Below are 14,810 nucleotides of genomic sequence, written 5' to 3'. Positions count from 1 at the left end.
TGCCTCCTTCCACCTGGTCTAGGGCGGGGCCTGGAAGGCCTCATAAAGGACTGCTGCCGCTGCTCTGCTGCTGGTGCTGCCCAGGACTCTCTCCTGCTGTGAGTACCCACAGGCCCTGTCCCTACCTCTCTCCACCTGGCCTAGGGCGGGGCCTGGAAGGCCTCATAAAGGACTGCTGCCGCTGCTCTGCTGCTGGTGCTGCCCAGGACTCTCTCCTGCTGTGAGTGCCCACAGGCCCTGTCCCTGCCTCCTTCCACCTGGTTTAGGGCGGGGCCTGGAAGGCCTCATAAAGGACTGCTGCCGCCGCTCTGCTGCTGGTGCTGCCCAGGGGAACTTGAAACAGCACAGAGTTCTTTTTAAAATGCTTTTTAAAGAATTTTTTATGTTTTTATCTTCTTTGGGGTGGTAGGCGGGAGGGATTTTTAGTTGGGTGTGGGAATCTGTTAAATTTTAGTGTATTTGTAATTTTTATTGTTTTTGGTTTTATTGTTTTATTGTGTTTGGGGTGGTAGGTGGGAGGGATTTTTAGTTGGGTGTGGGAATCTGTTAAATTTTAGTGTATTTGTAATTTTTATTGTTTTTGGTTTTATTGTTTTATTGTCTTTTTTGTACTCTTCTTTTGTTGAGTTCTTGCTGTTTTTTACAGAGGTTTTATTTTGTTTTTAAGGGGAGGGGTCAGGGCTGCCCGGGAGGGGGTCCCAGCAAGCAAAATGGCTGGGGCAGATTCCACAGGGGTGTGTGCACTGGAACAACCGATCTCAGTGGTCACGGGTAGGAGGAGGAGTTACGCTAAGACCAGACCATGTCATTACCGAGGAGGCAGACTTAGTCGTTGTCTGAGGACTATCCCTGCCTCCAGGTCTGGTCCTGACCGGACGGATATTGGAATAGGCAAGGGATACCCACATGACCTGAAGGTGCTGCTGTGCAATGCCAGGTCGATGATGAATAAGACCACCGCCATTCACGACCTGATTGTGGATGGAGGATTTGACCTGGCATGTGTGACAGAGACCTGGTTGGAGGAAGCCGATGGGCCCGTTCTTGGCGCTGCTTGCCCACCAGGTTTCTCTTATGCACAGCAACCCAGGCCATCTGGGCGGGGAGGGGGGGTTGCAGTGATTTTTAGGAAGTCATTAGTTTGCACCAGGCGTCCTATTGGGAAGACCCAGTTCTCTGAGTGCATGTTCTGGAAGTTGGGCAATAGAGGCAGTACAGGATTCCTTTTGGTGTACCGACCTCCCCGCTGCACCAAGGATTCCCTGCCCGAGCTGCTTCAGGTCGTGTCGGATGTGCTCCTGGAGACACCTAGCTTGGTTGTCTTAGGGGATTTTAACATCCATGCCGACACGACCTTACAAGGAGCCGCTCGGGACTTTGTGGAAAGCATGGCCACCATGGGGCTGTCCCTGAATAAGTCTGGCCCAACTCATAGCCGCGGACATGCCTTGGACTTGGTGTTTACCTCTATGGATGTTGGTGATCTGACATTAAGTAAAAGTGAAACAAAAGAAGTGCCATGGTCAGATCACTTTCTGGTGCAACTGGACTTCTCCGCAACCCTTCCCCTCTGCAGGGAGGTGGGACCGATTCGGATGGTCCGCCCCCGCTACTTAATGGATCCAATTGGCTTCCAAAGAGTGGTAGGGGATGTTTTATCCCATGTCGATGGCCTTTCAGCTGATTCCCTGGTGGCCCGCTGGAATGCGGAGTTAACCAGCGCTATTGACTGTCTGGCTCCGAAGCGCCCTCTCAGATTGCATGGAGCCCGGACAGCCCCGTGGTTTTCCCCGGCGCTGAGGGCAATGAAACAGTCGTTGAGACGGCTAGAGCGCCGGTGGCGGAAAACTCATTTTGAATCAGACCGGACACGGGCTAGAGCTCAACTTCGAGCCTACCAAGTGGCAATGGCGACGGCGAAGAGGACCTTCTTCACCGTCTCCATCGCATCTGCAGAAAACAGCAGCAGGAGACTCTTCCAGGTGGTTCGCAATTTAGCGGAACCACCTGCTCCATCCGGGCCCAGTACGGGCCACACGATCTCCTGCAATGATTTTGCAAAGTTTTTTGCAGATAAAGTCGCTCAGATTCGGGAAGAGGTAGACTCCACCGTGGGAGCAGGGCCGGGGCGGGGGAGTGCTAGAGTCCTGTCTAGTCAAGTTTTGTGGGATCAATTTCAATCTGTTACCTCCGAGGATGTGGACAGGCTGCTTAGACGAATGAAACCAACCACCTGTCTCCTTGATCCTTGCCCATCCTGGCTTATAAAAGCTAGCCAGGAAGGGCTGGGCGATGGGCTTCGCGGGTTGGTAAATGCTTCTCTCCATGAGGGAGCCTTCCCAGACCCGCTGAAAGAGGCGGTTATTAAACCGCTTCTTAAAAAACCATCTTTAGATCCGGCCAATATGGCCAACTATCGCCCAGTCTCAAATCTTCCATTCTTGGGCAAGGTGATTGAGCGAGTGGTTGCGGAACAACTCCAGGCACGCCTGGAAGAAGCGGACCATTTGGATCCCTTCCAGTCAGGATTCAGGCCTCATCATGGGACTGAAACTGCCTTGGTCGCACGGGTCGATGATCTCCGGCGGGCTAGGGACAAAGGTAAGAGCTGTTTCCTTGTTCTGCTGGATCTCTCAGCGGCTTTTGACACCATCGACCATAACATCCTTCTGGACCGTCTAGAGGGCTTGGGAGCTGGGGGCACTGTCATGCAGTGGTTCCGCTCCTTCCTCCTGGGCCGTGTTCAGAAAGTGGTGGTGGGGGATGAGTGTTCAGACCCCTGGGCGCTCACTTGTGGGGTGCCTCAGGGTTCTGTCCTCTCCCCCATGCTTTTTAACATCTATATGCAGCCGCTGGGAGAGATCATCAGGGGGTTTGGGCTGGGTGTCCATCAGTATGCTGATGATACCCAGCTCTACCTCTCTTTTAAATCAGAACCAGTGAAGGCGGTGAAGGTCCTGTGTGAGTGCTTGGAGGCGGTTGGAGGATGGATGGCAGCTAACAGATTGAGATTGAATCCTGACAAGACAGAAGTTTGTTTGTGGGGGACAGGAGGCGGGCGGGTGTGGAGGACTCCCTGGTCCTGAATGGGGTAACTGTGCCCCTGAAAGACCAGGTGCGCAGCCTGGGAGTCATTTTAGACTCACAGCTGTCCATGGAGGCACAGGTCAACTCCGTGTCCAGGGCAGCTGTTTATCAGCTCCATCTGGTACGCAGGCTGAGTCCTTACCTGCCCAGTGACTGTCTCTCCAGAGTGGTGCATGCTCTAGTTATCTCTCGCTTGGACTACTGCAATGCGCTCTACGTGGGGCTACCTTTGAAGGTGACCCGGAAACTACAACTAATCCAGAATGCGGCAGCTAGACTGGTGACTGGGAGCGGCCGCCGAGATCACATAACACCGGTCCTAAAAGACCTACATTGGCTCCCAGTACGTTTCCGAGCACAATTCAAAGTGTTGGTGTTGACCTTTAAAGCCCTAAACGGCCTCGGTCCGGTATACCTGAAGGAGCGTCTCCACCCCCATCGTTCTGCCCGGACACTGAGGTCCAGCTCCGAGGGCCTTCTGGCGGTTCCCTCATTACGAGAAGCCAAGTTACAGGGAACCAGGCAGAGGGCCTTCTCGGTAGTGGCACCCACCCTGTGGAATGCCCTCCCACTAGAGGTCAAAGAGAACAATTACCAGACCTTTAGAAGGCATCTCAAGGCAGCCCTGTTTAGGGAAGCTTTTAATGTTTGATGGATTTCTGTATTTTAGAATTTCTGTTTGTTTGGAAGCCGCCCAGAGTGGCTGGGGGAACCCGGCCAGATGGGCGGGGTATAAATAATAAATTATTATTATTATTATTATTATCTTCAGGCTATTGAAACGTTGCTCCCGATAAGCTATATGCTTGTGTGAATGGACATAGAAACGATGACTTTGGGTAAAAAAAGAGAGTTTTTATCAAGTTCTATCTTCCCATGAGGAAAAAATGTTCTCTCCAATTCAGAGACTCCCTTATCGCCTCTTTGTATAAACATTTCGTCATTTTGCAGAGTGGCTCTTAAACTAGGGTCATTGTCTTCGTTGTAGGGCTCAACTTCACATTTCTTAAACAAAACACACACATGCATACGTAACAAAAGTGTGATTGCTCCTTGATCTGGCGAGGAGAACTTGCTTGTGTGTGAGAGTGCAAGCGTAACCCTTTCTCCATGTGCCATTTCTATGCTTTGTAAAAAATTTTTTTGAAAAAATCATAACTTCCTCAGTTCCAAATTTATGTTTCCCTCTGCAAACACACACCTCAGTCTCCACAAGAGCAAGCAATAGGCTGGAATATGCAAGTGCTGTTCAGTTCTCAGTGGCTCCCACTGAGTTTTGTATGGTGGTGTATTGGTAGAGGAGCGCAGGAAAGCACAGCTCTGTAGTGCTTAGTTTGGAGATAAGAGATCCTTTTAACTGTCCCATGCCTGGCATCTGATTACATCAGGTGGTTGGCCAGGTGCGTGTGGTTCCTCCAAACAGCCTTGTGGGACAACTTAAGAAGGCTGGCAGGCCCAATTAGGCCCATGGCCTGGAGGTTCCCCATTGGTGGTGTAGAGGAAGTCAGAGAATGAGGAAACGAATTAAGAAGAGACTGGATACTTCTTTCCTTTGATGGGTGGCATATTAATAATAATAATATGATGATTGTGCAGGGAACAGTTGAATGCATGTAAAATCAGGATTTCAGGCTGTGTCTAAATTTATAGTGACAGCTGAGAAGTGTTTCGAACATTGCCTCCTGCTAGTGAAGAAGCCGTGAAAGCAAATGGGAAATTTGGACCAGAATAATGGTGAAATGCTCTCTCTGCTCCTCCCTCCCTCCCTCCCTCCCTCCTGTTTCTTCTTCTTCTTCAGAGATTCAGATCTGTTTTTGCTGGACACCAGAGCAGTATGGGCCTCCGAAGAAGGCTGGCTGGAGTTTGACATCACTGCCACCAGCAACATGTGGGTGATAAACCCTCAGCATAACTTGGGACTCCAGATGAGCGTGGTGACCAGGGACGGTAGGTAACAGGCCAACATACTTTAAACATCTGGCCAATGTCCTAGTCATTAATTGGAAGCTCTGTTTATAGTGTTCAGCTGTGATGTGATGATCTGGCTAATGTAGCCAAGCACACAGCTGTGATGTGATGGCCGGGCTCTGGATCCAACTGCACATATTGGAAAGCTGCTCGCTCTAGGCTGCATGCCCTATGTCCGTGGCTGTGAAATTTTGGGAATGCCTGACTTCTGGATGCGGGGGGTTGGGGAGTTGGGCAAGGTGCTTAATGCAAGGTTTTTCTTAAATATAAATAATACCCACAGGTCTCTGTGTGGGGCTGTGGAAGTGTCTTCTGGGAGAGTGATGTGAGCTCCTCAATTTCGACTCAATTTTTGTGTATCTTTCAACTGGACCAAGAGGCCTTCTGTTTACTTGTCTGCTGATGAAATGCCACAGTGCATAACATTTCCTCAGTGTTTCAACCTCTTTTCCTGATCCAGATACGGAGAGGAACTTGTGCTAAGTTTTTGGGAGTTCTCCTCTCATGCTTCCCTTTTGCAACATGCCACAGATAATTTGGGGCCATTGGAGCCCCAGAGATTGACAGAATATATCTCACCTTCTGGTGGAATTCAATAGAGCATATGAAGCTGCAAGGGTACCAACTTGAATCAAATATTGGGGGCGGGGGGCGGGTAAGCCCTGTGAAGTATAGGTGGGTTCCCATGAGGCAAGACACAGCGATAACAGCAAGAACTTTTATTGAACTACATAACTGGGAAACAGGGGCAAAGCAACTGCTTATATACATTCCTGAAAGCCTGGGCCGCTCCCACTCCCACCGTGATTGGCTGTCTAAACTTCCAAGCTGCGAATCAAGACTCAAGAGTTCAAGGGCCAATGGCAGAGGCCCCAATCCTGAAATGTTCTGTGATTGGACACCATCTATCGAATCAGAACACAGAAGCTCAGAATCTTTAGTTCAGACTCAAGCTCAGGCAAACGCAGACCACTGAATACATAACACCTTGCCCCACATAATCAATCAAAAGACGCAGCACACACACCATTTGAATGACATTGCCCATTAATTCAGGGTGGGCTGGGCTCAAATGTTTTAGGGGGGGCGAGCAAAGGGACCTCAGCCCCTAGGATTTGGCTCCTATGCAAACCTGCCTTATACGCAGCATCTAGTCTGGCTCATTATTGCTTTCTGAAGCCCGGTAATTGGAGAGTGGAGAAAGATCATTGCTCATCCCCATTGCTAAAGCAATTAGAATGGATGGTTCAAAATAATAAACCCTCCAGAATAAACGCTACGAGAACGAGATAAGAAGAGCTGTGAGATAAAATAATTTTTGTTGAATTTGATTAATTTGTCGTTTTTGCACAGGTCCCAGAGTTGTCATTATTTTTTATATGGAGTACACATAACCCCGACCTATTCCTAAATATTGTCCACTCATTTCCTCCTAAATTTGCTAATTAGCAGAGTGAAGTACCTCTTACAGCACTTGTGTATACTTGTGGCCTTTGGAGCCTTAAAGAAGCTTGTGAAATTTCACTGAAAATTAGAGTATCCTATGATATCAGCTATAGAGGAGGAGGAGAGAGGGGAAAACTAAAGAGGGGGGGTCAGAAGAACATTAGTTGTAGGAAAGCAGCTGTGTTGCTCAAAAGAGCTATTCAGAAACACTGTGCTCTTTATATGACACACTTTTTTTTTAATTTATAGGTCTCGGTATAAACCCTAGAGAAGCAGGACTAATAGGTCGGGATGGCCCTTATGACAAACAGCCTTTCATGGTGGCTTTTTTCAAAGTGAGTAAGGTTCACGTTCGAACGGCTAGGTCAGCCTCCAACAGGCGGAGGGAACAGAGTCGAAACCGCTCTACCCAGCCTCAAGATGTTTCCAGGGTATCCAGTATCACAGGTAACCTCTTTGAATTGCATCCTGGATTATGTGAAAATGAAAAGGGAAGAAAAATACTATTTTTTAGCTATCGTTTCTCAAGCACTTTACATTTAGAAGCTGCTTCGAATTCATCTCACATCGTTCGAGTGTTTCATTTCTTCTTTTTTCTTTCTTTCTCATTGTCACAAAAGTAAGTTTAGATGACCTTCCAAGGGAGGATCTGTTCCCTGGATAGCAGGAACAAGTTTGTGTAGAGTGGGACATCACTAAAAATCATGTTGGCTTATCCACAGCAAAGTTGGTGGAGTAGCCCTACCATTAGGCAGGGTGAGGTAGCTGACCAAACTTATCCTGCAGCCTTGTGAAGCTTGTGAAAAACTGAAAAATAATAGTAATGATTGTTTAAGACTATTCCACTTGACAAGTAAGTAATGAGTCATGTATGAGTCCAGGCCAAAAGTGGCAAACTAAGCATTTGTCCAGGGTGCAAACCTGCTTCCCAATTGTCTTGGGAACAGAGAATGAGCTGTTGTCTGAACTATTCAGAGGAGATACCCAGGGACAGCCTAGGAGTGCCTTGGTTTAAACCAGGCACCCCCAAACTGCGGCCCTCCAGATGTTTAGGCCTACAACTCCCATGATCCCTAACTAACAGGACCAGTGGTCAGGGAAGATGGGAATTGTGGTCCAAAACATCTGGAGGGCCAAAGTTTGGGGATGCCTGATTTAAACTGTCAGAGGAGCTTCCTTTAGCTGAGGTCACAGCAGTTGAGCTTCAGCTCACTTGTAACGGGGAGGAAATAAAGAAATGGCAGGGCAGGCAGTAAAAACAACAAAGAAATTTAACACCCTACTCAGTTTTTTAATTGTGTTATTGTTAACACTACTCAGTGGATCATTGAGAGTGGGCACAGAATTTTAATTTGTCTAAGGCAACAACAACCACAACAAAAAAGCCCTGTGCCACTCCTACACACACAACAGTGAATTGTTATGCTTTAAGACAGTTAAGTTTCCTTTGCTGCAACAGCTTATTTAAGTGCTGGCCCTGATTCAGCTGCATATGCTACATAAACAGCTGTTTGGTATACCTTTGCAACCAGTTATCTGACAGCACAGGTCAGTTTGCTTATTCAGTAACTATAGCAATAGATTCGTGCTCTCAGTATGAAAGCCTACTCATTTCTCAAAGCATTGGTGTAAAAGATGTTCAGTCAACGTGTGTATCAGTTCAGGGTTTTATGACAGAACTGTAACTTGACTGACATCTTGTGTTGGTGATGTCTGAGGCAGCACAGATTACTTTCGAGTTAACTGCAAACTGTTGGTGAACTGATAATGCCATGGCACGATCACACATTTCAGGATGTTAAGGCCTTGTGCCCATTCCAAAACCTTCAGCGGCGGCCCTCTGTGGTTTTCATCAGAGGAATTTGTAAGCGATGTGGGCTTTTCTCCACCATTGGCCAGAGAACTTGGGAGATAAGGCACAGCAGGAATAGGCGTCTAAAGTTGCATGCTTCTTGCTTCTTTGTGCATACTGTCAAAGTACAGCCATATGCGAGTATACTGAAGCAAGGCATTTCATTATCTCTCCTAAGCTGACTCCTTTTGTGTTAAGTGGGTTAATCAGTTTACAACAGCTGTATCCTTCAAAACAATCGCCTGCTAAACCAAACCCTGAGAAAAGGAGAGTCATAGAGATCTCTTTCAAAACAATGTTGATGTATCCTGGATATTAATTATATTGTGGAATCTGGTGAATGGGCACTATAGGAGCAGTTTATGTGTTTTGGAAGGATTAGCTCCAATATAGCTTACCTACTTTCAGTGGGGAGAAGCTTTAAAAAATGTCAAGTTCAGCCCATGGAAATGCCGAATTTCACATTAGAACAAAGCTTTCTTGTGGTTAAGTTTTGAGGGACGTTCTCTCCAAGGTGCTCCCCACATCTTGGGCTGGGGTGGTGGGGAGGAATAGCATCTATTTATATTTGTGTAAATGTGAAATATTTTAGTTTTTATGCAAGTTTAAACTTTTCCATTAACTGATATTGAAACGAAAGTTAAAAACTAGTTCAGGACCAACTACATACAAATTAGTAGGTGCCAATACAGTACTCAATCCTGTCTTTTGCACAAATGAATTCCAGCGCTGAGTACAGGCGTCTGCAGTGCTTTGTTAACAGTGCAAAGTGTAAAAAAAGCTGATTTCTAGGCTGATAGTTACCAACCAAATTTTTACTAATTTCCAGCCTTTATTTTTCTTTCTGCTACAACTCGCTGCCTAATTGGTGCATATATGTGTGTGTGTGTGTTGTTTTCTTTGTTGGTGTTTTAATGTGGACGAGTATTGAGTGAGGATGGTGGAAGTTGTTATCCAAAACATCTGGAAGGCTCCAGGTTGGCCAAAACTGTAAAATGTGTCCTGAAACTGTACCACACGATTCTCCCGATTGCTTTCCAGCTGCTAGCTTGGACTGGAAGTACAAGAAGCAGGCATTTAACAATGCTTTCCACTTTTCCACTCAAGCACAAGTGGCCTTGATTTGAAAGCCAATGGCTTGTCTAAAAACTTCTAGTGATGGGGAGTGCATTCTTATACCAGCTAACCATCTTTTGCCAAGTTGATTAAATTTGTGATTCAAGTAGAGCCAGTCTGAAGATCTGAAATTGCAATTCTTAAGATTTATTTTTATTTTTAAAAAAGAAACACTCCCCAAGCTCTTACACTGTTCTCTTTTTAAAACAACTCCCAATCTCTTGTGGTTTCTAGGGTTAGGTTTATTTTGAGGGAGAGGGATGCCAAAACACTGTGCCCCAGCTGTATTCTGTGATCGCTTGACATGCTTTTAGCATCATACTTTCCCCTTTAAGTAAATACTGGATTATTATTTTTAAAGTTTCCTTCGAGACCCTGAGGAATTGCAAACAAATAGAAAGATGGTATCTAGAAAGTTGCCCAAGTCCTCCTCTCTGCGGCCTGGTGGCATTGAGTCAGTTAGCAAAGGGCCTCTCTCTCTGCAGCCTTGCAGATTACAGGTGCCAAGAGGCTGCAACAAAATTTTGTAAGCATCCGACTAGTAGTAATCTATCATGACTTAGGTTGTGATATCTGAAGCACTGCACCCCATATGATGTAAACCTCTGTGGCCAGGTTGGCGCTGGCAAAAACCTTGTCTGTGTTCGTTTAATTTCAAATACAGTGGTACCTCTGGTTAAGAACTTAATTCGTTCCGGAGGTCCGTTCTTAACCTGAAACTTTTTCTTAACCTGAGGTACCACTTTAGCTAATGGGACCTCCCGCTGATGCCGCCGCACCGCCAGAGCACAATTTCCGTTCTTATCCTGAAGCAAAGTTCTTAACCCGAGGTACTATTTCTGGGTTAGCGGAGTCTGTAACCTGAAGCGTCTGTAACCCAAGGTACCACTGTAGCAGTTTGATAAGTGAGAATTTTGCTTTGGATCTGCATTAGGCTTTAAAAAGCCACAAAATGTCTCTGCCATATTCTGGTGATAGGGTTTTTAAATATGTTGTTTCAAATATATATCCCCCCCTTTATACTTCCTCATAGATTACAACAGCAGTGACCTAAAAACAGCTTGCAGAAAGCATGAACTTTATGTTAGCTTCCAAGACTTGGGATGGCAGGTATGTGATGTTTCTATGTCCATAAACATGCTCTGAAAACAATGCTCAGAAGACTAGATCCCCCCCCCACCAGACTGAGTTCTGTGTTAGCATATCTTGGAAGAAAGTGTGGCGAAAGTCTACTTCCATTGAGTTACAATTTTTTCAGATGTTTATTTTGCATTCAGCTTTAAGTAGCTAGATTGCATTTTAGTATGTAGAGAACAATTCCATAGGCTCACCATCAGTGTTTTTAAGCTCCACACAATTGTCACTAAAGATGGCTTCCACCATTTTAAATTTCCTTTAAAAAATAAAATGTTTCTATTTATGTGGCTGGTTCCTTTAACAGCCAAAATCACTATAGCAGTCATGTAGAATGAGATTTCTTTCTTCTATCCTCTTTGCTGTATTGCACCCATGTGTATTCTAATGTACATAATTATGGCATGATGTTTAACACAATGTGTGTTGGCTAGTCCAGTCATAAGGCTTTTTTGGTTCTTGCTAAAAATGCAGGATTTTTTTACATACTAGTATCAACCAGTGGTTGACTGTCACTGGTTTCACATGTTAAATGGTTCCAACTCTTTAAAAAACTTGGAAGCTTCAGTAGATTTGCACACGGTTTTGTGTAAGCCCAGATTGCACATACCCTGAAACATCTGTAAAAAGGGTGTCGAACCATAACGTGTTGCATCATAAGCTAAACCAAGTGTATAACCCACCACAACCATGGCTTAATGTGTGTAACTAGTACTGTAACCGTACACTTTTATTATAAAAATAATGATGTCAGGTAAGCATTTTAATAGTATGTTCTGGTTTATGTCTGCTTTTGGCATGTACAGCTCTCTACACATATGTGTAGGAGGGGTAGAGAGAATTAAACAGGGCACTGAATCATGCTCCATAGATATTTATAATACAGTACTCTGTACCTATAGCCGATACTTGAATACTGAAGCCAGGACATAAGAAGCTTGGGTATAAGGAAGTGGCAACTCTCCTAACATGCACCGTATTCTGTAGTTTGACACAGGGAGGGTTCTGATAAGCACAATTTCAGCAATGAAATGGACCAACCTGTATGCATTTGCAATAGTTATGCTTCATAGATGTAATATTATTCTTATAAAGGACTGGATAATTGCACCAAAGGGCTATCCTGCAAACTACTGCGATGGAGAATGTTCTTTCCCACTCAATGCTCATATGAACGCCACCAATCATGCCATTGTGCAGACTTTGGTAAGTAGAGGCCTTGGCTTAGCTCACAGATGCTGTAAAACAGTTCACCCTGCCTGGTTCCCCCCCACCCAAAAAAAACATGGTAGCTTTGGGGAGTGAAGAAGCTCCAATTTGTCTCTTTCATATCGGTGGCAAAATGTAAGACTGGGGTGTGGGGGTGAGCAATTAATCCCACATTTGTGGTTGGGTCTTGGGTAAATGAGGATGGCCAAGGAATTGCACTTGCAGGAAAGCAACTCCGGGATTAGAAATTCACCCCATTAAATGAATTAACCAGCTGTGGGGTGGAGCAAGTTATTTTGTTACCTTTTCTATCCAACCTTTCCTTTAATGAGCCGAGAGCAGCTGTTTTAGCCTAATACACTTGGCTAATTGAGTAAGAATTTGAACTGTGATTCTCATGCTGGTGAGAGGAGACAGAATTTTTCAAGAGACCTTTGACATACGATGTAATTTTACTTTTCAAAATACTTCCTTCATGTAGCTTAACGGCACATTACACCTTTGATGCTAAAAATGCCACTTCCAAGTCTCAATAAATATTTATCTCTAACAGGTAGGATCATGTTGTATGTGGGTGATTTAATATTTTCTTGCCTACCACAATGCCAAGAAAAACTGCTTAACCTTCCCTAGGTTGCAGGGAAGTCATCATCGGCATTAGTGGAAATCTACCATGAGACAAAGGGATACGGGGGATTAATGGAACTATACATTGAAAAGTCTAATCTTTAGGGCACAGAGTTGGCCATGGAGATTAAAAAGAGTTAACCGAAGCTGCTTGGAGTCAGGCTCAGAAATGTGAGATTAACAAGTTGGGCTGAAGTTACAAATATGTTTGTCAATTTACTTAAAACAGGTTCACCTAATGAATCCAGAGAACGTTCCTAAGCCGTGTTGTGCCCCTACGAAGCTGAACGCAATCTCAGTTCTCTACTTCGATGACAATTCCAACGTCATTTTGAAAAAATACAGGAACATGGTGGTAAGAGCTTGTGGATGTCACTGACGAAAAGTTCCATTCAGAAAGATCTGGTGCGCCGTTCTAAATAACTTCCATCCAGTGCCTCAAAGGGAAAATCTGAAGCTTCTAGAACTGTATTTGTGCCTTAAGGAGGATTTTTTTTGGTTGTTGTTTGTTTTTAAGCAGAAGCAGGGGGCTCCAATGCTACTTGTCCTTTTAAAGTATTTGCACAATGGGAGCCTTTGGTTCTTCTAATTTCTAAGTACACCAAAGAAGATTATAAAGTATGGACCATGGCTGAAGCAGCAAAGGTACAGACCAAAAAACCTGCACGCTGTTTCGATCTTCAATTCAGTTTCTCTAAGCAGGCACCTGCCAAATCCTGGTGGCGATGCCCACAAGGAAAAAACAGAGGCTGTGTAGCTAAGAAATGAAATGCACTATTCAAGGCAAAAATCTCCATCCTTAAATGTAGCCAAACCAAGCTCTCCTTGCTTAACTTTAAAGACCTGCAAACTGAAGGTGAGAACTTTGATCGGCAAGGTAAGTGCCTTGCAAGAACTGCTGCACTTAGGTTCTTGCAACACACACTGTGTTAAAAGCAAGTTTTGTCCCTTGCCCTTCAACAGTGACATAACTGGCAACGTGCCCCTATAGCTATCACAGAAGGAAGTGTTCTAGAGGTTAAATTGTCCCATCAGGCTAACAGGAAGAAACTTGTACATTTGTTCGAAAGGCAATTTCTATGCTTACATTCCGCAGCTCTCCCTGTTGCTTGTTTTGATCCCTCCCCTCCTTTTGAAAGCCTGACTGAAGAGGAACATAGGAAGGTGGGGAGCAGAGGTTGTAGGACAAGACCAAGCAGGAGGACTGGCTTGCACTTACTTACTAGTGAGATGGCAAGTTACTCAGTCTCACTGACCCAATTAAAAGCACTCTTCAGATTCCGATCTGGTTGGCCAGGAATAAACTTGCACCTCTCACTTCTACGAACATGAATTTAAAATGTATATACAATACTTATTTCTTATGTAAGAGAAATGTTTCCCCAATGCAAGGAAAAGTGCACTTCCCTTTGACTACTTTGCTCTTGTAAATAAATGAAAATGATAATTTATTGCAACTGTCAGATATAGTAATTTTGATGTACTATTAGCAAGACCAATTTTTTTTTGTAAAAAAAAAGATTTATTCAGAAACTGTGTGTGTAAACAATTGTACCACTTGATTTTTACAAGAGTCATGACTTGCAGTTCAGCCTGCTCATGAGATTGTGCTTCATAAGGTTTTTAAAAGTCACCATGTAGAATAAAGGCTCCCTTTAAGGCAGAAACATGTGTGTTGATCTGATACATCTGCCATATCTCAATTAGCTCTTTCCATACTTCCTATCTGTTATGTACCCCCTGACTCTACACCCCCACCCCCAAATTTGTCCTGGACACATTTCCTGGCCTTCAATAGGAAGGGCAAAAGTACAGTACAAAAATGAGAAATGTAGATATGGCTAATGAAAGTTGCATTGCTCCATCTGCAACAAACAAATGGCAACAGCATCTTTCTACACATAAAACATCTAGCCTATGTACAAACCTGAAAACTCCCCCAATCAAATGGCAATAAATGTTTATATATAAACCAGATTTTTTTCCAGCATCTAGTTTGCTGCTGTAGTTTAAGTGTCTATCAGTACCTGCACTAGAAATTCTTTGGCTTTAAGTCTGTCATATTGAATACTAAACTGGAAAGGAGGGGGTAGGCTGGAGAGAAGCTACTCAGAGCGAAAGACCACCTGGAAAATCTTACAGGTAAGTTTTTGTTCCTTTGTTTATGTTTCCTGGAAAGAGGCTCTGTAACCATGATTAATAAACTACAGCCCCTGAAGTAAAAAATAATCATCTCTAGGTTTCAAAAAATTCTTAAAAATCAGTTTAAAATTTTTCTTTAAAAAGGGATGACTGGTCATGATGTGGGTCTGCACAAAGGGAGCCAAATCTCTTTGCAAATGGCTGAACAGAACCGTTGTGTGAGCTGTCA

At 44.5% G+C, this 14,810-nt stretch overlaps 1 protein-coding gene across 1 annotated transcript in view; it reads left to right on the top strand.

The window, feature by feature from the left end:
• The window catches only part of BMP6 (bone morphogenetic protein 6), a 99,977-nt gene extending 85,894 nt beyond the window's left edge, over positions 1-14,083 (top strand). The window contains exons 3-7 of the mRNA XM_035124694.2: positions 4,886-5,034; positions 6,751-6,948; positions 10,503-10,579; positions 11,699-11,809; positions 12,669-14,083. Coding sequence (XP_034980585.2) covers positions 4,886-5,034; positions 6,751-6,948; positions 10,503-10,579; positions 11,699-11,809; positions 12,669-12,818 — 685 coding nt within the window. The 3' untranslated portion in view covers positions 12,819-14,083. The remainder of the gene's footprint in view (positions 1-4,885; positions 5,035-6,750; positions 6,949-10,502; positions 10,580-11,698; positions 11,810-12,668) is intronic.
• Positions 14,084-14,810: the final 727 nt, after the last annotated feature.

The sequence above is a fragment of the Zootoca vivipara genome, chromosome 8 (genome assembly GCF_963506605.1).
Source record: "Zootoca vivipara chromosome 8, rZooViv1.1, whole genome shotgun sequence".
Taxonomy (NCBI): domain Eukaryota; kingdom Metazoa; phylum Chordata; class Lepidosauria; order Squamata; family Lacertidae; genus Zootoca; species Zootoca vivipara.
The sequence above is the reverse complement of the archived record's forward strand: the minus strand, read 5'-3'. Positions and strand labels throughout refer to the sequence as shown.